Below are 21,785 nucleotides of genomic sequence, written 5' to 3'. Positions count from 1 at the left end.
CGGAAAACAAAATATAACAGATGCGAGAAGATTTTAAATATGGAGGCCAAGCAGCATCAGTGGCAGGGGTCGGCAAACTTGTTCTGCATAGGGGCCAGGACGTACGTCTGTGAGCGGATGGCGGGCCACATCTATCACGTGTACACATGGATCCCGCCCTGGATGGCAGGAATCAAATCACGTGTTCATAGAAGGTAGACAAAAATGTTGGAGAAACCCAGCGGTTGAGGCAGCCTCATGCAATCCTTGCATGTCTCACCCGCTGAGTTTCTCCAGCATTTTTGTCTACCGTCGATTTTTCTAGCATCTGCAGTTCTTTCTTAAACGTGTTCACAGAAGGTGCGCAGCAGTGCCGGCAGCTTTGCGCAGGAACCGGTACAGCCAGAGCGCGGCGCGCTAGATGATTACGGGGAAATAAATCCGCCTGCGGGCCGGATGATTTCGGGTTACATTCGCATTCGGCCCGGGGGCCGCAGGTTGCCAACCCCTGATCTGCTGGGAAAGTAAGTTGGCATTTTGTGTAGAATAGCATTAATGTTTCAGGGCTGGCACCCTACATCAGAATAGACTTGAAAGTTAAGTTTCTCTTTGCACAGATACTGCTTAACTTGCTGAGTGATCCCATTATTAAACATGTAAACCAGCATCTATAGTTCCTTGTATCTATGATCTGATGGATATTTGAACTATATTAATCAAAATCAGAGCTGATAATTCTTAAAACAAATTTTAAATAATCAAAGATAACAATATTAAACTTGCTTGTTCAAACAGAAGCATTTTGAACTTTAAAATTTAATTTTAGGATAAACAACAAGATACATAGTGAATTTGGAACAGGTTCCTTTACCTTGCTAACAACCAATAGCTTCTGTGTTAGCTGGATAATCAGTGTGGGAACGTAAGGAACAATTGCTTCCTGAAGAAGTGAGAAGCTTCTCATAATAGCTGTCAACACAAAGAGAACATATTTAGACAGGTATATGGATTGGATAGGTTTAGAGGGACGTGGGCCAAAGATAGGCAGATGGGACTACTGGAGATGGGACATGTTGGTCAGTGTGGGCAAGTTGGGCCGAAGGGCCTGTTTCCACACTCTATGATTCCAAGTTGACATTATTTCCTTAAACATCCTCCCCATGGCATATGGGACAACTGGCATGCTAACTCAATTGAATAAGCTGGTTAGAAAACACAACAATGATACGTGCATTATCAAGTCTTATGTAATGTACAATACGCAACATTTATAATTTTTACTCTTCCGTAAAAGGCTAGATGGTTTTTGTACTAATTCATAATTTACATTCTAACAAGCAGAAGGGGATTCAGTTGAAGGAACTGAAGAGGGCAGCTGTTTATTTGAGTACTCTATAATGCGATCTTAATCCTATTGAGCGATTTAATTACAAACATACAAAACATATTTTATACTCTGATGTATGCAAAGCAAGTTCAAACTGTGTCTAATTGTCATTTTCACCTTAAAAACCGCAACTATTTTCTTTTGTACTTAAAGGACCCCATTGAAGTGCATTCCAGAAAACATCTCTAAAACTTCAATGAATTTCAAAGTAGGAACATATGATCAATGAATGGTGCTTTATTCGTCACATGTACAGAGGCACAGTGACATTCATTTTTGTATACAGTTCAGTACAAGTATTTGGAGCATCATCTGAAGTTCAATGAACTCAAGTGAAGCTATTAAAATGTCACTGTTAAATTCTTCTCACCTTTCATAACATACTCATTTTCAGAAGACCCAGGTAAAGTCAGGGCTTTAAAAAGGTTTGTTAACAGGTGCTCAACCACAGGGGCCAACTCCACAGGAGATATTCTGGAAAGGGAAAAACAATCACTTGCCACTTACACAACCGGCACCTTTCACCAAATAGTTTAGCAACTCGATATCGATTTATTTAACACAACTCAAAACAAATGAAAGCATGTCAAAATTCAACATCTTTGCACGCTAGACAAAGAGACCTCAACTGCTATATAATATTGAGATACTTACAAGGTGGCATTGTTAGGTCCTTTCATAGTGAATATCCTTTCAATAGCGTGAGCAGCGTATGTATGAACAACAATGTTTTCTGCTTGTAAGTGGTTAATTAACAGTGGGAGGGAGACCAACAGTTGTTCCTTGGGAAGCTGTTAAATTAACATATTACTTTTACAGTAGCAATACTATAACAGACAGAAAAACACCCCAAAATGTTTTTTTTTTAATCTAATTGAGGTTGCATATCTCTATTTACAAATTAAACTTTAACATAGTTTAGGACAAATTGTCATAGAACGTATTGTTATAAATGTAATTATGGAATTCATATTTTATTCACAATTACAATTTATTTTACACGGAATTGTAAAACTTGCCTGGTTCCGAAAAATCATAACATATTTAATGGCATCTGCTTTCAGTACAGGAAATTCATTCACTGTGAACGAAAAATACAACACTTAGGCCAGATAGTTTTACCGACAGAGCGATGAAGGAAGAGTTTAAGACTATATGCCAGAAAAACAAATTTAGTATCTATAATACACAATATTTATATTGTAACACATAATTTGTGACTGCTACTAGTTAAGCACGCGAACCAGTGGAGCAAACAAGATATAGATATAGATAGATATGCCATTTATTGTCACTATACATGTACAATGAAATTAAAAGCTGCTCATACTCAGTGCATACATATAATTTAGTACAAACAACAAGAAACAGAAAATAAAAAACAGAAGGGAGAAGGGAGGGGGGGGGGGGGGGGGGGGGGGGGATAGGTGCACAATTCTGCGGCGCTATATACATATATACAGATGGAAGTCCGGGTGTTGGGCTGTGAAGTCAGTGCATGTGTGAATTAAGAGTAGTTATAATTTTCGGAAAACAACTATTCCTGAGTCTATTTGTCCTGGATTTGATGCACCTATAGCGCCTTCCAGAGGGCAGCAGGTCGAACAGTCCAAACGCAGGATGGGAGCTGTCCTTGATGATATTCTTTGCCCTGCTAAGGCAGCGGGAGGTGTAAATATCCAAAAGGGAGGGGAGAGGGCAGCCAATGATCTTCTGTGCTGCATTAAGCAGTCATTTTTTTGTTTGCATGTGCATCATCAGTAAATAAGTGGATTCAAGTTACAGGCCTCTCTGCAGAGCAGGTTACACATTATTGCAGTTTACAAAACTGCATTCAAAAAGTACTTTGATTTTTGATGGAACATTTCAACTTACCATTTGGCGACTTCAAGTCAGACAGTATGTGATTAACAAAGAAGTCTACCAGATTTACAAGCTCATTTGCTTGAGTTATCCCATGCTGAAAAGAATGAGTGGGTTGGGAGGAAAAAAAAGACACCAGTTAATATTTAAAACAAGGCACAAGAATATACAAATGCTTGAAAGGATCAAAAACACAATACCTTTTGAGTTTGAGCTTTGGAGGCAAGCGATGTCACAAGATAAATTGCAGCATCTTTGTGCTTCCAATTAACAGAAGGATTTTTGGCATATTGTTGCAACATAGAATTGACGTAGCCAGAGAATATTGCTGTTACAGGCCCTTCAAAGTATTTGCAAAGACCACGCACCAAATCGCAAGCTGCTCTTCGTCTGGTATCGATGTCTGCCAAAATTATAAATCAATTCATTCACAATTGATAGATACTTTTTGCAAGAGATTGGATGAAAATAGGAATGTAGAATGGTTTATAAAATTACAAAGTATAAGAATGATGAATGTTACAAACCAAAAACAGCAGACTTTATCCTACCCCATAAGCTGTTCAAGTTTTAGATTCAACTCAATGACAGTTTTAACTTTACACATTATTTTGCATTCTCCACCAATATCCTAATATTTTTATGGTCCTGGACTACAATGACTGATAACCATTACAAATGGCAAACTGTGTGCAAACAAAAACTGTATATTACTCCCTTAGAACTCCTAAACTTCATCATCTTTAATATTTTTTTTCAAGCAAAGGATTTTTATTTGTCAATTGTTCATGCTGGGGTTTAAGCTACAAGGTCTGATGTTGAGTGTATGCAATGAAACACATAAGCATGAATAACTATTTCTTGACATCTATCAAAATCAATTTTAAAGATGAAAGCAACGGGATGGTGCCAACAAGTTCATTATGACAAATACAACACAAAAATTACCTGATCCCTCCAAGTCCCTCCTTATATACTCCTCAGAATTATCTTCAAATGTTTCTTCATCGGCAGCTATAAATAAAGACATGTTGTTGATGGTAAATTTGGAACGGTTTTTCTTTTGGTCATTGCAATTGATTCTAGTAGACTGTTTAGTTTAGATGTACAGTTGTTGAAACAGGCCCTTTGCTGTTCATTTGGTTTACTCATACTAAGCTACAAGTACATATTTTAAATTATGACTGATCCAAAATCATAAAATCCGAAATTCTACTTAAAATTGTAATACAGGCTAATTATAGACACACTGATGAAATCCTGAAAACAATTACATGATATTGGCAATTACTAAACTCATGCACACTTTCACTCAATTCCTCAGTCAGATTTAAATACTACCCCCATCAGGCCCTTTGTATCTTCATTCAAAACTCTCATGAATTTAGGTGCTATGTTTTTTTTTGCAACTCTTCCAGAGAAGAGTTCAATCTTGACATCTTTTACATTCTGTATTTGAAAACGTAAACTTCTTTGCAGGCGTTTACCTCGGAATTCCATGTTAGGGACAATCACTTTTTCACAGATACTGGTCAAAGTATTCTGATCCTCAAAAAGATGTTTGTAGTGTGGTCTCTCACAAACCGATGCCAGAAATTGAATAGCATTACTTACCAACTGAAAAAGATACATAATAATTAACTTTCTACTTGGTGACATTTGTAATTGTAATTGTAATTGTAATTGTAAATCTTTATTGTCATTTCCTGAGTATTCGCATACTCAGAGGAAACAAAAAAACGTTTCTCAACCAGTGTCCGTTCAGTTTTCGTTACAAAATAAATAGCAATTAAATTAAAATACAGTCATGAACAATTTAACCCTCTAATAACATTCAACAGCCGTTCCGACCGGCAGTGGCACAACAGTGGCTCTGCTGCAGTGTGGGGGGTTTGTGCGCGATACTTGGCAGGGGGGAAAGTTCATTTAACAGTCTTATAGCCTGTGGGAAGAAGCTGAGGAGCATCCTGCTGGTTTTGCAGCTGATGCTCCTGTACCTCTTCCCAGATGGGAGGATGGTGAAAAAGTCATGTGATGGGTGGTAAGGGTCTTTGATGATGGAGATGGATGGATGAGATAAAGCAGAGCATAGTTAATGCTCTTCGAGAGTGTGGAAACTGCTCTATGGCAAGTATCCTCCTCAAGAAGAAAGGAAAACCCAAGAGTACTCAACTATGCAGAGATCATGGATAAGTATTTAGGGCCAGTAGCATTGTGAAAATTATGAAAAAAAGAGAATTTCCCAAAAAATAAATTGTATATTAAGAGAATTTAGTGCCCGTTACATATTATAATTTCATTTTAAAGATGGCAATGAGAAGGAAAGTTTACAATCAAAGCTGCTAACACAATCGAAGATGAAGACTGGCAAATTTTGCTTTGTGAGTACTCAACTTTTAGAGTTATTGATCTTGAACGAGTTACACCATGGAGGAAGCAGAAATAAACGATATGTGGACAGAAAGAAGCTATAATGGGCGGCACGGTGGCGCAGACATCTGACACAGAATCAATTCACCAAATAGACCCATTACAGATGTCAATTCCAGAAAGGAGAAAGCCACAGAAATTATAAGTAAATGTGAAAATTCAACTTCTGAACCAGCAACAAAAGCCTTTCACTGCACCTCAGTAGATGTGACAATAAATTAAACTAAACAATAAAAATATTCAAAAGAGAGCATTTTAGAAATTAACATGTTGCACCCATTGAATACTTACCAAGTCATATTTAACTTCCTGTTTGGTTGTAACTAGTAAATTCCAAATAGCAGTGACAAACTGCGGCAAATAGGGCTGGAATTCCTCATCGTACTTCTGAGCGTAGAGAGCAGCATTGTCACAAATCTGAGACTTAAGCAGCTCCAGTAAACCAGCTTCCTCTTCATCCTGCAAACAAAAAGAGCATTAGAACTGTGAGAAGAATAGTTGAAAATTAAAGTTTTTTACTTTTGCTTTGGACACACGCAGCATTTCATGCAGTGGTCTAGGAACAGAGCATTAGTAGCTAAATAAAACTACAATTCTGTTCCAGACCACAGAATATCTGTACTCATACTAGGGAATGAAGTCAATTCGCACCTCAAGGCAAGACTTAAGCATCATTGATCAACTGTCATCACAGATGTGTAAATAAGATGTTCATCTGACAACATCAGGTCTGAATATTGTCCAACATTCTCTCCACACATACTGCCTGAACTCGTGAATTCCTGCTGCACTCGAAGTTTTGATGGAGATTTCAGCATCTGCAGTTTCGTGTTCAGTATCTGCAGTTTCATCAAATACCACTGTTAGGTATTCCAGTTAAGCACAGGAAATAAAGTTGAATTAAGAAATGCTAAAATTATTTTAACCAACTCTGATAATATTGAGCATTTTAGGTGCCTGGCAAAATGGAGGATTTCTGTCTTTGCAAAACCTGCTTGGCATCTTTTTGCAAAGGCTGCAAAGACCATGAGGATCATGGATCCAGAATGTCTGTGGCCTGGGAGGTGGTGTCCAGATGTCCTTTAATTGATAATATGTATGAGGGTTTTGCAGAAGGAATGGTATGTTATAATACTATTGTTAAATATGTTGCATGGTCTTAGCACCACAATTTGTGATTGGTCAAGAAGAGGGGCCTTGCCCAAATTGTTTACATTACCTGATAAAATGTTTCTTTACTTAATGGAACCCCACCCCATGTATTTCGCGCCAAGGGTCCGATATAGTATAAAAGAGGGGAGAGCACATGAGAGTGTGTCGGTCTTCTGGGGTAGCACTTGGGGCCGTGCTGACCGTCTGGAGGTGTCTATTCACACGAGGCTGAAGGGATTGGACGAGAAGAGACAAGGATCGGACTTTATTCAACTAATGGAGAAAAAGAATAGGTGACATTTCAGGTTGAAGCCCTTCTTCCGACCAGAAATCCATCCTTTTTCTCAAGAGATGCTGCCTGACCCGCTGAGTTACTCCAGCAATTTGTGTCCATCTTCAGTATAAACCAGCGTCTGCAGTTCCTTCCGACACATCTATTCAATTCATCTGTATAAAATCTATTTGATTTTCATTGTAGGCTAATTATAGACAAACATTACCAAAGGTGGCATGGATGAGTGAAGGACACTGCATAAAGTAAACTTAATCACAATAGCATTTCAGTAAATAGCAAAGACAATACAAAACAGTTTTGGAACACAAGAAAATAGGTGTTTACCTCAGTGTCCTATAATCTGAGGAATAACATGATTATAAGTGCACACTGTGCGTTGCAAAACTCTTTCAGATACAGATTTTCAAAGCACAAGTGAACCTCTGCTTAAACATCTCTAACTGCGCGTAACTGGAACTGTCACTTACATCAGTCTGTAGCAATTTATTATCCAAAGTGAGCAAACTATGAAAGTTTGTCATCCACGTTTCCATGTTGTCTTCAAAAAATTCTGGCAAATCCTGGTGAGAAAAAAAAAAATATTAACTTCACATTAACCTGGAGGCAGGTCATAAACTGCAGCTCGGATCATTGGAGACTTACCTGAAAATTTAAACTGTAGAATAACTTGGCAATCAAAACAAGGGATGAGAAGAGGACCTTCAACACATTTACATCTTTGGCATGTGTGTGGCACAGCTCAATAGTAGTCTGCAAAAAGTTTTATATCTCAGTCATTATATTTGACAATAAACATACAGTGCTCAAATCTCAATTGAAAGTCAAGTTTGAAATCAAAAGCAAGGCATCAATCCAATTCAGAAAATTGAAATCGTAGCCATTACTATGATGTTCACCGTGCAGTCACCTTAAAGAGTGTAGTCAGGGGTTCGGCAAAAACGTCCAATACCAGTTTAATCTCAGTCCACAGTTCATTTGATTTAAATTCGTGTCGATACCTAATAGCATGACAAATTAAGAGATAAATTTATGTTTCCATGGAAAGCATAAATGACCAAAAACACCTAAACATCTTTCATTCTCAACAAGCTACTTTAGATGTGTAAGAAGGAACAGCAGATGTGGGTTTAAACCAAAGATAGATACAAAAAGCTGGAGTAACTCAATGGGACAGGCAGCATCTCTGAAGAGAAGGAATGGGTGACGTTTCGGGTCTCGACCCTTCTTCAGTCTCGACCCAAAACGTCAACCACTCCTTCTCTCCGGTGATGCTGCCTGTCCTGCTGAGTTACTCCAGTTTTTTTTTGTGTCAAACTACTTTAAATGTAGGCTCAGGAAATAGAATGTTAAGATGGGTGGCCAAGAAAATTCCATGTAGTTGAAATTCAGATTTTGATCTGAATAGTTGAGTCTCAATCATGCACCTCTCCTTCAGAGTACTCAACTCTAGTACAAAATTAATCAGTACAGCCCATGAGATAAATAAATGGTCTTAAATAAGCTACACAACTTCACAAATAACACTTGGTTCCAGACTTCATTACGATCTTAATCCAAACATGGGCACAACAGCTGAAGTCGAGAGACAAAACTAGAGTGACTATCCTGAATATCAACGCTGAGTGCACAGTCAGAAAACACTGGTAAAACGTTTTTGAAATCAAGGGGGAAAAAATGCAGGTCAACAGGCTGCAATGTAGATGTTGGTGCAATTGCAATGTGGATGTCTGTCACTTGGACATCACTGCATAAGTGCAGTTCCAACAAGTCAAGAAGATACACCAGTGCAATCACTTGATTGACAGTGATCCAATATCCTCAACATTCATTCCCTTCACCACTGACATATCATTACTATAGTGTACCATTTGCAAAATGCACTGGACTGACACATCAGGATTATCCAAATCTCTTCCATCAAGGCCAAATAAAGACGGCAAATGTCACCACCAGCAAGTTCATCAAATCATGCAACATCGCGACTTGGAACAAATCATCATTCCTTCTGTGTTATTGGGTTGGAATCCTGGAACTCTCTGACCAACAACAGAGGACTGCAGTGATGCAAGAAGAGAGCTCACCTCTACTTTCTCAAGGATATTTCAGGATGAACAAAAATACTCACTCAGCTGGACATGAATTTATAAGAACTACTAAATCATAAGTTTTGATCTATTGCCTTGTGAGATCAATACGAGGACACAGATTAACAAATAATTTAAAAAAATTGCAGCCACCCAAGTTTACTGGGACTGAAATATACACCCCCCCCCCCCAACCTAACTCCACCACCCATGCACGAAAAGACAAATACCTTTTAAATAATGAGTGCGCTGTTCGAAGTACGCCATTAATTACATGAAAATCTCCACTTTGAAAACGGTTAATCATTTCTGTTAGAAGATGGGGCCATTTCTGTGGAAAATCTTCGCGTCCAATTATACTGATGGCGTCACTCAACTGCAGAAGAATATACGTGAGCAAGAAACTAGAATAGTACATCATAATTGTTTTCGTACATGTAGAAGCTAAATAATTACCTGTTTCTGAATCTGCTCAGGGCTACTCAGCATCAAATTCACAATGTTGGCTTTAATAGCTACCCTGTCTGCTTCACATATTTTGTTTGGCTCATCTTCAATCTGAAAAATATATAACAGACATACAGGTGGTAGTAACTCTGATTATCATTATTGCATTGTTAAAGATAATATTTAAAAATACTTGATTACTTCGTTATTCCTTTTTACCTTCAGATTATTAAAACTTGACAAACATTTCCTATTCTTGATGCCTTGAGAAGGTATTAATAGTGTCATACAGCTCAGAACCTGATCCGCGGCACCATATCCATGCCAACCACCAAACACCGCTAGATAACAATTCCATTTAACACCATTCATTCCATAGCCTACTGAGCCTTGGTGCTCATCCAGATGCTGCTTAAAATATTGTGAGAGTACATGCCTTTGCAACCTTCTCAGGCAGTGAGTACCAGATTTTCAACTACCCTCAGGGTGAAAATGTTCTTCAGATCCCTTCTAAATCTCATACTCATATCATCAAACCTGCACCTTCATGTCTCAAACATATCTGCTTTCCCCAGTTTTCTTACTATCTGAGTGTGACCAGAACTGCACATGATATTTCAGCTTTGGCCTAACCAATGTTACACGAAGGTGGTCAAAGCTTCATATGTCCTGGTTAATAAAACAAGCAACTTACTCAACATCCTATCTATCTATGCTGCCTCCTTCATGTATCATTGGACTTACACAACAAACAAGGAGCAAAGGACTCTTGATGTACAAGTCCTACCCTTATTTGATCTCACTTCCCCCCCACAAAATGCATAACCTCACACATATCAGAATGAAATTCTATCTGCCCAACTTACCACCTGATCAAATCATGCTGTAGCCCAAGTCTAACTATCAATAATATTATGTAATCAACAGATTTACGAATTACCCAACCTTCCCTGTGGGGTATTGTCACAGGCCTTACTGAACTCCATGGAAATCATATCAACCATCACAAGTTGAAGTTCACTCCCTTATTTACACCTTCGCTTCAGTACAAAAACTGTAGCACATCCAAGAAATAAAAACGTCAAGAATTTCTATCTTCTTTTCTTGTGGCAGTCATTTCCCCGTTTCTGCCATGGGAACTGTAATATCTGAACACCATCTGTATAATTAAGACAAGACATAACTCCCACAGCTTACTTACAATTCGCCAGTTTCTTTTGATGTAATTCTTGAAAGTTACACTTGAACACACTTTCATGACATTATCTTGAGACTTTTCAACAAGAGTTAGCAGCAGCAATGGATAATTTTGGTTTCTTTCCACTGACTCGAGGAACTTCTCAGCTGAAAAGCAAGCGGTTTGATTTAATTATGTACTTAGAAAAACAACTTCCCTCGTGTCCAGTCTCCCAGAAAAGAGGTGAGCATTCTATTTGTCTTTTTTAAATGATTCCTGCATCTGCCTCTGACGTATTATATACAAGTAAACTCAGCTATTTTCTATCCTCTATTATTTAGCAATTTCTCCTTTCATTTCTTTCTGCAAAAATTGAGATTTCATTGGTCCCAGAGAGAAATGTCTGGCAAACCTCTGCCAATTTTCTTGGTCTTGGTATTGCAATAATTCTGCCTTTCTTTAAAATAGATACAAGATGCTGTAGTAACTCAGCAGGACAGGCAGCATCTCTGGATAGAGACCTTCAGACTGAGAGTCAAGGGAGAGGGAGACACAGAGATATGGAAAGGTGCGGTCAAAATGAGACATCAAAATGGACGAAGATCAAGGAACATGTAGAATAGATCATTGTTAGCTAGGGAAATGTGTCAATGAAGCATACAAATATAAAATTTAACCAAGAGGACAGTCAGACTGGTAAAAGAACTAGGATGGGGGAGGGATGGAGAGAGGGAAAGCAAAGGTTACTTGAAGTTAGAGAAGTCAATATTCAGACCCCTCGGTTGTGAGCTGTCCCAAGCAAAATATGAGGCGCTGTTCCTCCAATTTGTGTTGGGCCTCACTCTGACAGTGGAGGCAGCCCAGGACAGAAAGGTCAGTGTAGGAATGGGAGGAGGAGTTTGTGTTTAACAAACAGGAGATCAGGTAGGTTAAGGCAGACTGAGTGGAAGTGTTCAGCAAAACGATCGCCGAGCCTGCCTTGGTCTCGCCGATATACAGGAGTCCTGCATACCTGGAACAGCGGATACAGTAGATGAGGCTGGAGGAGGTGCAAGTGAACCTCTGCCTCATCCAAAAGGACTGTCGGGGATCTTGGACGGAGTCAATGGAGGAGGTATCGGGACAGGTGTTGTTTCTCCTGCGGCTGCAAGGTTAAATACCTGGGGCAGGAGTGGTATCTCATTTGCAAAACATGTTTTACGTAGTTTTCTAGTTCATCATCTAAACTATTTATCAATACAACAAACAGCTGCAACCTAAATACCGATCTTTGCAGAACACCACCAGTCACATCCTGCCAATTTAAATACCATATTGTAAACACAAAATGCTGTACACGAGATTGAAGTGCAAGTGATTTAGTGTTTTGCCTGCAACAACATTTTCCCATCCCTGGATGATGGAAAGGAAAGAGACTGCTTTTTCACCTCTTCCCTTCCCACCATCCAGGGGATCAAACAGCCTTACCAAGTGAAGCAGCAATTCACTTGCACTCAGTAGGCCGAGACCAACACTTTTAACAGCGGTTAATTTCAGTAAACTTTACTTGAAACACTAAACAGTGTAATCGTAATATATTTTTATGTGGATGGCGGTTTTGAAATAAGTGGTCAGTTTTTCTGAAGAACAATGCATAAATTAAGAATGGACACAACAGACTTCAATTTGGTTTTAAGATAACTAATTACCTGGTCTCCTAACTGCAGGGTCGGGGTCAAGAGTCTTCCTCAGAAATTCAGACAAGGATTGCAAATTGGCATCACTGAGATCCATGATCACAAACTCTAAAATAGAAAATATTAATGACATGGAATTAATACTTAACATATAAAAATCCTGTACTTTCAAAGACTGCAAGAACTTACACGGCAGGCTATTTCCAATAACAAAAAAGACATGAATTGTAAAAGACACTATGTTTGCATGTGCTCTTATTAGCCTTCAGATTAAATAAGGATTTTTCCATGAAACTACTTCCACAGCACAAATGAGCCACCTTCTCCATGTCATTGCTTTTCTGAGGTCAAGAAATATTCTGCTCTTCTAATTCTTGCACCAAAGTGGATGACTTCATTTTCTCCATCACATTCCACCTCTCGCCAATTGACTTAGTTAGTCAATTCTCCTTAAGGCCTCGTTGTACCCTCCACACAACTCACATTGCTACCATTACCAAACTTGGAAATAGTATTTTGTCCACCCAAATCACTGAATGTGAACAGCTGAATCCATGCACTAATAAGCGAGTTTGGTATTACAGTTACGCATGCCCAGGTAAAGGGTCATTCGGGATAAACATTCTCGCCAGCTGAGCCACTGTGTTTGTACGGACCTGCGTATTCATTTCAATTAGATTTATAAATAAATGTATCCGTCAAATGTGTCAGCAGTAGGCCACAGCGTGCTGCAGGCTGCACAAATCCACAATTGTATCTATTCAAAGTATTGACTCAACACAGCACCAGCCTTGAAAATGCAAGAATGTCTGGAACGAACCTATCAATTATCAAATCCCTGGCATTAATCCCCGAGTCACAGCCATTCAAATTCGACATTGATTTACACAAATTACAAGTTGTGTGGTCAACCAATTGTGACAGTCCTTGCATTGCTATCTAAACAACCTTCCTGCATTGAAGGAAACAAGGATAATGTACTGTGTTGGAAAGGATGGAAAGTTCAAATTGGATTTGAACAGGCTGGTTCAAATTTCGAGGTGGGTTGGCTTAAATAAAGATGCTGTTGCTTTAACCTCTGGGGTTGGTTCCAGTCTGTCAGGGCACACAGTTTGGAGCCAGGTCCGGGTGACCAGGCAGTGATAATTATGAGAATTTGCAGCTATTTGAACCGCAGCCAAACTAGGAACTTTACTCAGTAGTGGGTTGCAGCTCCCCAGCTGACGGGACCTGTTCTCACTCTCTTTGAAGTAGGCGCCGCCCACCCCAGTGAGTGGGCAAATGCGGAGCCAACCGATAACATGAGTGGGAGCATTTTCTCAGTCACTTTGTCGACAGTTCGGGTGGGGGATCAGGGAGCAAGAGAGAGCAGGCGATGCCGCACAGGCGGAACAGTTTAATAACAACCCATCAAAATCTGCCCTTCAGCCACTCGACAACCTGGGTTGATCTGATCTGACAGCCCTCTCGCTAACTCGCTGCGTGCTCGATTCTAACGCAGAACCTCCATAAAACCTTTGGGCTTCGGGTAACACCTGCACAAAGAGCTTCTGCTAACAAGGGCTGGCGAACTGTGCTGATCAACGTGCACTGGGCGGTGGCTGGGGGAAACACACCGCAACCACCGCTGACTTGAAACAACACAGACCCTCCACTCAATCTATCCAATACTAAACGGCAGGCATTTTGCAGATAAATGTTTTATATCGGATTGGCGGCTCCTTCATAGGGTCAACCTTGTACTCAGTTTTCCTCTGAGGTGAATCCTTGCCTTAACGGTAGCATCCGCCCACATCACACTGATACAGTCGCTGCCTGCCTCAGATTAAATATATTTTTACACATAAATTATGAATAAAGATAAGAAATGTTTCAAACACAAGTAATATCTTCTTATTCCAGTAGCAAACACATTAAGGATTAAATGAAAATAATAAATTCTTTAACTTCTTGAATATCTCATAATTGCAGATTAATGGACTGAACTAGAACTGGGACATGTAACTCGTGTGTGAACAGCAGAACAAGAAAGGAAGCTAGAGTTGACAGAATTCTAGATTAATTCCTTGGTAGATAGTCAACAATTTATACACAGTTTATACAGCGCTGCATTCGCTTTTTAAAAATCCAAATGACCTTTGACAAAACCCATGACTCCTTGCGTTAATCGAGATCCCAAACTCAATTACTTCTTTCCAACCCATAATGATTTTATTTCATGACAATGTGGGATTCCTGTTCAAAGATCTTCTGAATGGTAACAATTGTGCTTTTATCATGTCAAATGCAAACGCACCTGGAGATTCTTTTCGTACAAACAGACCAGTAGAGTATTGCCATACCCATGCACATCCCCGATTAGCAAGTATACAGAAATAGTTAATTGATCCCACATGCAACGGGCATCATATTTTGGTGCCATTTTTATAGTCCAGTCCACTCTAGTTATTATGAACGTTGCCCATCCCAGGCTGCTGGGGGCCTCCAGCCATTGCCTTCCGTGGATATGTGGATCGACCAGAGAACACACATCCCTCTCCTCATCTGAAGGATCTCGACCTGAAACGTCACCCATTCCTTCTCCCCAGAGATGCTGCATGTCCTGCTGAGTAACTCCAGCATTTTATTTCTATCCCTCACCTCGTCCGCCTACCTTTGTTCCCCGGGGCAGCCGACCTCAAGGGTACAGTGGGCCAGAACCTGGTTCAGTCTCCTCTCTTGTATGTCTCGCTCCTCCCAGGGCATGTCTGTTAGCACCGCCGTCTACACTCGACCAGTCTAGGGTCTTCGGGGGACTAATAGTGGCCGGCTCCCCCTTCCAGTCCGCGGTCTGCCGGGTCCTGTGTGCAAGGAACCGGCTTGGCAACTACCCCTTCCAGGCCGTGGCCACCACAACTCCAACTACATCACATCTATTTGTTCACCCTTATCTACTGTGTTACCAACAACCTCAAAATAAAAAGAAACATGTTATGCTTTTCATAAATACGTCTAACCTTGCCAACCACCCTTTTTATTTCATTGTTCCATAACCTTCCCCCTACTAATACAGATCATAGCATTTTCTATTCTATCAAGTTCAGGCTAAACAGTGTGTAGGTCCCATTTTCTTTCTCCGTTTTTCCCAAAGTGTGGAGTTAGATTTATTAGTCACCCTGTCAAAGCATTGAAATAAAGATCATGGTTCTAGGGAGTTGTCAACTTTCCAACCCATTAATACAATAGACAATAGGTGCAGGAGTAGGCCATTTGGCCCTTCGAGCCAGCACCGCCATTCACTGTGATCATGGCTGATCCCACAATCTGTGCCCCGTTCCTGCCTTCTCTCCATATCCCTTGACGCCGCTATATTTAAGAGCTCTATCTAACTCTCTCTTGAAAACATGCAGAGAATACCTCCAATGCTATTCTTTTACCACTGCTACTTGGTTTCAGGTCATTTATCTATCTTACTTCTCTATTTCGGTGAAGTCTTTCGTGCCCTTTTCTTTTAATTTTTATCTCTCTTGAAAACATTGCCATGAGGGAGAATACCTCCAGATGCTATGTCAGGACTTTTATACCACTGGATAGACTTGGTTTTTCAGGTAGAAGATTTATCTTATAGAAACTTACAAAATTCTTAAGGGGTATTTCGGTGAAGAAGATTGTTCCCGTTGGGGAAGTCCAGGACAAGGGGTCACAGCTTAAGGATTTTCTTTTAATTTTTCACACACAGATGAATCTCACTCTCTTTTCTTAGTTTTCATGGTATATTTAAGAGGGAGTTAGATGTGGCCCTTCTAAGGGGATGTATTCGGGATACTGAAAGGGAATGGCGGTGCAGGCTCGTTAATATTTCATAATTCTATTTCCTCTTTACATACCTATTCTTAAAGGGAAATAATATTTCATAACATTTTCCAAATACCTATTCTCAGTAAATCACTTACGCAATCAACTCTCCTTTCATCAATTTATTAGTTTTCCGAAATTTCCTCAATCCTCAGGTTGTTTATTTTGGCGAGGCTAGGCCTTTTACTTTGACACAATACTATCTTCAATTTTGCGTTAGCCCCAGTGGGGCCACTTCTATTGTCTTAAAGGGGATATATATTTAATGTTAACTATGTATGTTTTATTTAAACAGCTGCTATTCAAGTTTTCCTTTAATGTTTTTTCTATTTTACATTTTTATGTACGGAAATGGGCAGACAATTGAATCAAGTTTAATTCTAAGTAATTATGTATTTTGCTGGGAAGAACATGAAGTAATTTTCTTGATCTTGGCTGATCATCCACAATCAGTAACCCGTGACTGCCTTCTCCCCATACCCCCTGGTCCCGCTAGCCCCTAGAGCTCTATCTAACTCTCTTTCAAATTCATTCAGTGAATTGGCCTCCACTGCCTTATGTGGCAGAGAATTCCACAAATTCATAACTCTCTGGGTGAAAAAGTATTTTCTCATCTCAGTTTTAAATGGCCTCCCTTTTATTCTTAGACTGTGGCCCCTGGTTCTAGACTACCCCCATCATTGGGAACATTTTTAATGGTCCTTTTATAATTTTATACGTTTCTATAAAATCTCCTCTCATCCTTCTAAATTCCAGTGAATACAAGCCCACTCTTTCCTCATATGACAGTACCACCATCCCGGGGATTAACCTTGTGAACCTATGTTACACTGCCTCAATAGCAAGGATGTCCTTCATCAAATTAGGAAACCAAAACTGCTTTTGGTCTCCTAATTTTAAAATTATGCTTAGACCACATTTCCTATTGCAGATTTGCTAATTTCAAATTCCCTTTTCAACTCCATTATCTATGAGGTATAGGCCCCTTTGCCATTCAAACCTGCCCTGCCATTTACAATAATCCTCCTCGATTTATCCATCTTCAAAGTATTAATATTTTCCCCTTAGGTGCTAATAGATGTATAGAAAGACAATAATCCAGTTAATAATAATATTGATTTTACGATAATCAATGCAACTATAACCCGATATTAGTACTGTTGTAAAGTAGCATATATTTAGAGTCTGACTATGCAAATGTAGTCAGCTTACTTGCAAAAATCAAAAAAATACAAGGATAAACAAACAGAATAGTGGATAAAATATTTCTGCATTACGAGCAAATATATTTGGGATTATAAAAAAAAGCACATCAATACAATGCCAATGTAATGCTGAAGCTCAAACTGGGCAATATTACAAACAGGCTGTCTGAACAGTAGGGATGTCAGCACAGACCATTGTCTAAATTCTATTGAATTATATTCCTTTGTATTATCTCAAAGGTGAATTTCACTGTGCTCTGATGACAAGCACATGTACGCAATATCAGAGTTAGAAATGATGTGTATGTTGTCAAGCGGGGATTGAGGGATGATTAGTTTCTCTTTGGTGGCATTGATTGAATCAAGCCACCTTACATCCTCTCAGACTTTGTCAAATTCTCTAACTTTGCTAACTCACATATTTTTTCTGTATTAAACCTGGCCAGTTCTGCCTGTTATCCATTTGTATGTGTGTTTTTCCTTCTCCACTCATGAAGCCCACTTTTAGTAAATTTGACTTAAGGAATCAATGCGCCTCTAGATGCAGCATTAGATGCATTCCTTTTGTTCTAACCCCGCAACTGAAAAATTTTCTTAATTTCCCAATTTTGATCTTGGGCTTGAAATGTTAACTTTTTGCAGATGCTGTCTGACCTTCCCAGCCTTTTCTATTTTGGTTAATTAATATGCATCAGAGAACAAAACCTGGCCTTATTGGGACCTCGGTACAGATATATCAGCCAGATGTGGGAACACTAATTCCCTCTATCACTCTCCGCATGTAGCTTGACCTGATTCTTTCGAGTAGTTTTTGCTTTATTGTAAATTCAGTCCGAGGTCATTCCAACTCATTTCCCGCCAGCCATGCATTGTAAAATAGAGTTGCGTGGGCAGCCTGTATTTGGGTATGAGAATGGTAAAGCAGGCAATGATTGTGAAGGGGAGAGTTCAGTTTAGTTTATTGTCACGTGTGCCGAGGTACAGTGAAAAGCTTTTGTTGCATGCAAACCAGTCAGCAGAAAGACAGCAGTCAAGCAGAAAGTGAGTGGCTGCTAGGCTTCATCCCGCACTGTATGTGGGTGTAAGACTACTGATAGTGAAGGGGAGAAGCCGAGGCTTCATCAAGCACTAGAGTTGGGTGCAAGAATGCGGAAGCAGGCAGTGATATTGAGAGAGAAACTATGGCTTCTTCCTAGCCGTTGAAGTTGAGACTTCATTCTACACTGGATTTGGGTGCAAGAATGCTGAAGCAGGAACTGATAGTGCAGGGGAGAGACTGCAAGGATTCATCCCGCATGTATGTGGGTGTAAGTCTGCTGATGGTGAAGGAGAGAGAGGCTGAGCCTTCATCCCGCACTGGATGTGGGTGTAAGAGTGCTGTTAGTGAAGGGGGAGACTGCAAGACTTCATCCCACACCAGGCCCTGCTCCTGCAGGTCACGAAAACATGCGGAGGGAAACAGAGCTGATTGACAGCAGCCTCGGCCAATGGCATTGGCGAGATAAGCACGGTGCTATACACACAGGACCCCTCACACACATACATGGGCCCCCACACTCACACAGGGCCTCTCACTCACACAGCCCCCCCTCACCACACTCACCCCCCCCCCCCCCCCCACTCACATACGGCCTCCTCTCACTCACACACACCCCCTCCCATACACCCGCCCCGGATCACACACCCGCCCCCCCACACACAGCCCCGTCACACACACAGGGGCCGCCTCGCTCACACACACACACAGGGCCCCCTCACACACAACCCCCACCCCCCCCATACACGGCCCCCCCACACACACGGCCCCCTCTCACTCACACACACACGGCCCCGTCACACACACACGGCCCCCTCTCACTCACACACACATGGCCCTCTCACACACCCGTCCCGGATCACACACCACGCCCCCCACTCACAGCCCCGTCACACACACAGGGCCCCTCCCCCCCCCCCCCCCCCTCACACACACGGCCCCGTCACACACACACGGCCCCCTCTCATACACACACCCGCCCCAGGCCGCTGCCCCGGATCACACACACACCGGGCCCACAGTAACCGGCCGCCATCAGCGCCTCAGGATGAAACACGCCGCCCCCCTCACGTTCAGTTCAGTCGCCGTCCGCCCGCGGCAAACGAGCGCGACCCTGCCGAGCCCAGCCCCGCGGTACCGACCGTGTCCGGTCCCCGACACCCAGCCCCGCGGTACCTGCTCCGTCCCCGCGCCTCCGGCCGCAGACACCGACAGTTCAAACACAAGGAAAATGGCGCGCTGCCCGCCGCACGCATGCGCGCGCCGCCGCTCCCCCTCCCTGTGTGTGTCGCGCCTGCGCACTGCGCACGCTCGGCCGGCTCCGACGCTCAGCACTGCGCATGCGCCGGCTCGGCCGCACATCAGCTGGGGTTCCTCCGCCTGACGCATGCGCGCTGTGGCCACGCCTGCCCTCCGCCTGACGCATGCGCGCTGTGCTCATGTCCCTCCACAGAGGCCCATGTTGGGTCAGCTGGTTGAAGCATCCATCCATCCCCCTTCCACAGCAGCACCCAGAGCATGTGTGGCACATGGGCAATCCTCCTCCATGGATGCCACCTGACCTGCTCAACCACGCGTCTCCAGTAACTCAGAGGGACAGGGCAGCATCTCTAGAGAAAAGCGATACGTGATGTTTTGGGTCAAAACATCACCTATTCCGTTTGTCTAACCCGCTGAGCCACTCCAGCATTTTGTGTCCATCTTCGGTTTAAACCAGCTTCTGCGGTTCCTTCTTACACGAAACATCTCAATTTCCTCCTCCCCTTATACCTTTCTCCAGCTTCACAATTCTCACCTCTGCTATGCTTATCTCATATTTTTCGTCTCTGGCCAACCATCTGCCAATCAGATCAGAACCCACACCCCTCATCTGTGTCCACCTACCATGTGCCAAGCTTTGTCCTGGGATGTCAGGACTTTCATATGAAGAAAGACTGGATAGACTTGGCTTGTACTCGCTAGAATTTAGAAGATTGGGGGGGGGGGGGGATCTTAAAGAAACTTACAAAATTCTTAAGGGGTTGGACAGGCTCGATGCAGGAAAATTATTACCGATGTTGGGGAAGTCCAGAATAAGGGGTCACAGTTTAAGGATAAGAGGGAAGTCTTTTAGGACCGCGATGAGAAAATCATTTTTTACACAGAGAGTGATGAATCTGTGGAATTCTCTGCCATAAAAGGTAGTTGAGGCCAGTTCATTGGCTATATATAAGGGGGAGTTAGATGTGGCCCTTGTAGCTAAAGGGATCAGGGGGTATGGAGAAGGCAGGGATGGGATACGGAGTTGGATGATCAGCCATGATCATATTGAATGGCGGTGCAGGCTCAAAGGGCCGAATGGCCTACTCCTGCACCTATTTTCTATGTTTCTATGTGATGTTTTGGGTCAAAACATCACCAATTCCATTTATCCAGCGTTGCTGTCTAACCCGTTGAGCCACTCCAGCATTTTGTGTCCATCTTCGGTTTAAACCAGCGTCTGCGGTTCCTTCTTACACAAAACATCTCCATTTCCTCCTCCCATTATTCCTTCCTCCAGCTTCACAATTCTCACCTCTGCTATGCTCATCTCATATTTTTCATCTCTGTCCAACCATCTGCCAATCAGATCAGAACCCACACCCCTCATCTGTATCCACCTATCACTTGCCAAGCTTTGTCCTACCTCAATTTCTCTTCCAGATTTCCCCCCCTCTCTACCTCCCCCACAACACAATCGGTCAGAAGAAGGAACCCGACCAAAAACAGCTTACAACCCAGGGCTATGAATATTGATTTATCCAACTTCAAGTAACCCCTGCATTCCCTCTCCCTCCCTCCATCCCTCAGCTTTTTGTTCTCACCGAGCAAACAGTGGCCTATTTCCTTTATCATTGTTACTTTTTTTGCATATCTTTCATTCAATTGTTCCATATCTTTCTATATCATCGTCTATATCTCTCATTTCTCTTTCCAGTGACTTTCAGTCTGAAGAAGGGTCTCGACCCAAAACTTCACCCATTCCTTCTCTCCTGAGATGCTGTCTGTTCCTCTGAGTTAGTCCAGCTTTTTATGTCTTTGTTTGTAAGCCAGCATCTGCAGTTCCTTGTTTCTCTCAACATGTCATTCTTAGCTTATTCAGAGAAAGATACTCACCATATACATGAACAACATTTGGTGGCAGCTGACCCGAATGTCCATCTCTGAGTGGTCTTGGATAGATCCTGAACCATCATCTTGC

At 41.6% G+C, this 21,785-nt stretch overlaps 1 protein-coding gene across 1 annotated transcript in view; it reads right to left on the bottom strand.

Moving 5' to 3' along the window:
* Positions 1-19,874, bottom strand: part of cse1l (CSE1 chromosome segregation 1-like (yeast)) — a 28,677-nt gene extending 8,803 nt beyond the window's left edge. The window contains exons 1-17 of the mRNA XM_055652551.1: positions 19,742-19,874; positions 12,503-12,598; positions 10,839-10,981; positions 9,647-9,748; positions 9,421-9,566; positions 8,014-8,104; positions 7,749-7,856; positions 7,574-7,666; positions 5,951-6,118; positions 4,717-4,846; positions 4,178-4,243; positions 3,430-3,632; positions 3,242-3,326; positions 2,386-2,447; positions 2,021-2,157; positions 1,737-1,840; positions 851-948 (exon numbers count right to left, since the gene is read on the bottom strand). Of these exons, the coding sequence (XP_055508526.1) occupies positions 851-948; positions 1,737-1,840; positions 2,021-2,157; positions 2,386-2,447; positions 3,242-3,326; positions 3,430-3,632; positions 4,178-4,243; positions 4,717-4,846; positions 5,951-6,118; positions 7,574-7,666; positions 7,749-7,856; positions 8,014-8,104; positions 9,421-9,566; positions 9,647-9,748; positions 10,839-10,981; positions 12,503-12,587 (1,821 nt within the window). The 5' untranslated portion in view covers positions 12,588-12,598; positions 19,742-19,874. The remainder of the gene's footprint in view (positions 1-850; positions 949-1,736; positions 1,841-2,020; positions 2,158-2,385; positions 2,448-3,241; positions 3,327-3,429; positions 3,633-4,177; positions 4,244-4,716; positions 4,847-5,950; positions 6,119-7,573; positions 7,667-7,748; positions 7,857-8,013; positions 8,105-9,420; positions 9,567-9,646; positions 9,749-10,838; positions 10,982-12,502; positions 12,599-19,741) is intronic.
* Between the last annotated feature and the right edge of the window lie 1,911 nt (positions 19,875-21,785).

Source organism: Leucoraja erinacea, chromosome 21 (assembly GCF_028641065.1).
Source record: "Leucoraja erinacea ecotype New England chromosome 21, Leri_hhj_1, whole genome shotgun sequence".
Classification (NCBI taxonomy): Eukaryota; Metazoa; Chordata; class Chondrichthyes; order Rajiformes; family Rajidae; genus Leucoraja; species Leucoraja erinaceus.
Note: the sequence above shows the minus strand (reverse complement) of the source record. Positions and strands in the feature narration are given on the sequence as shown.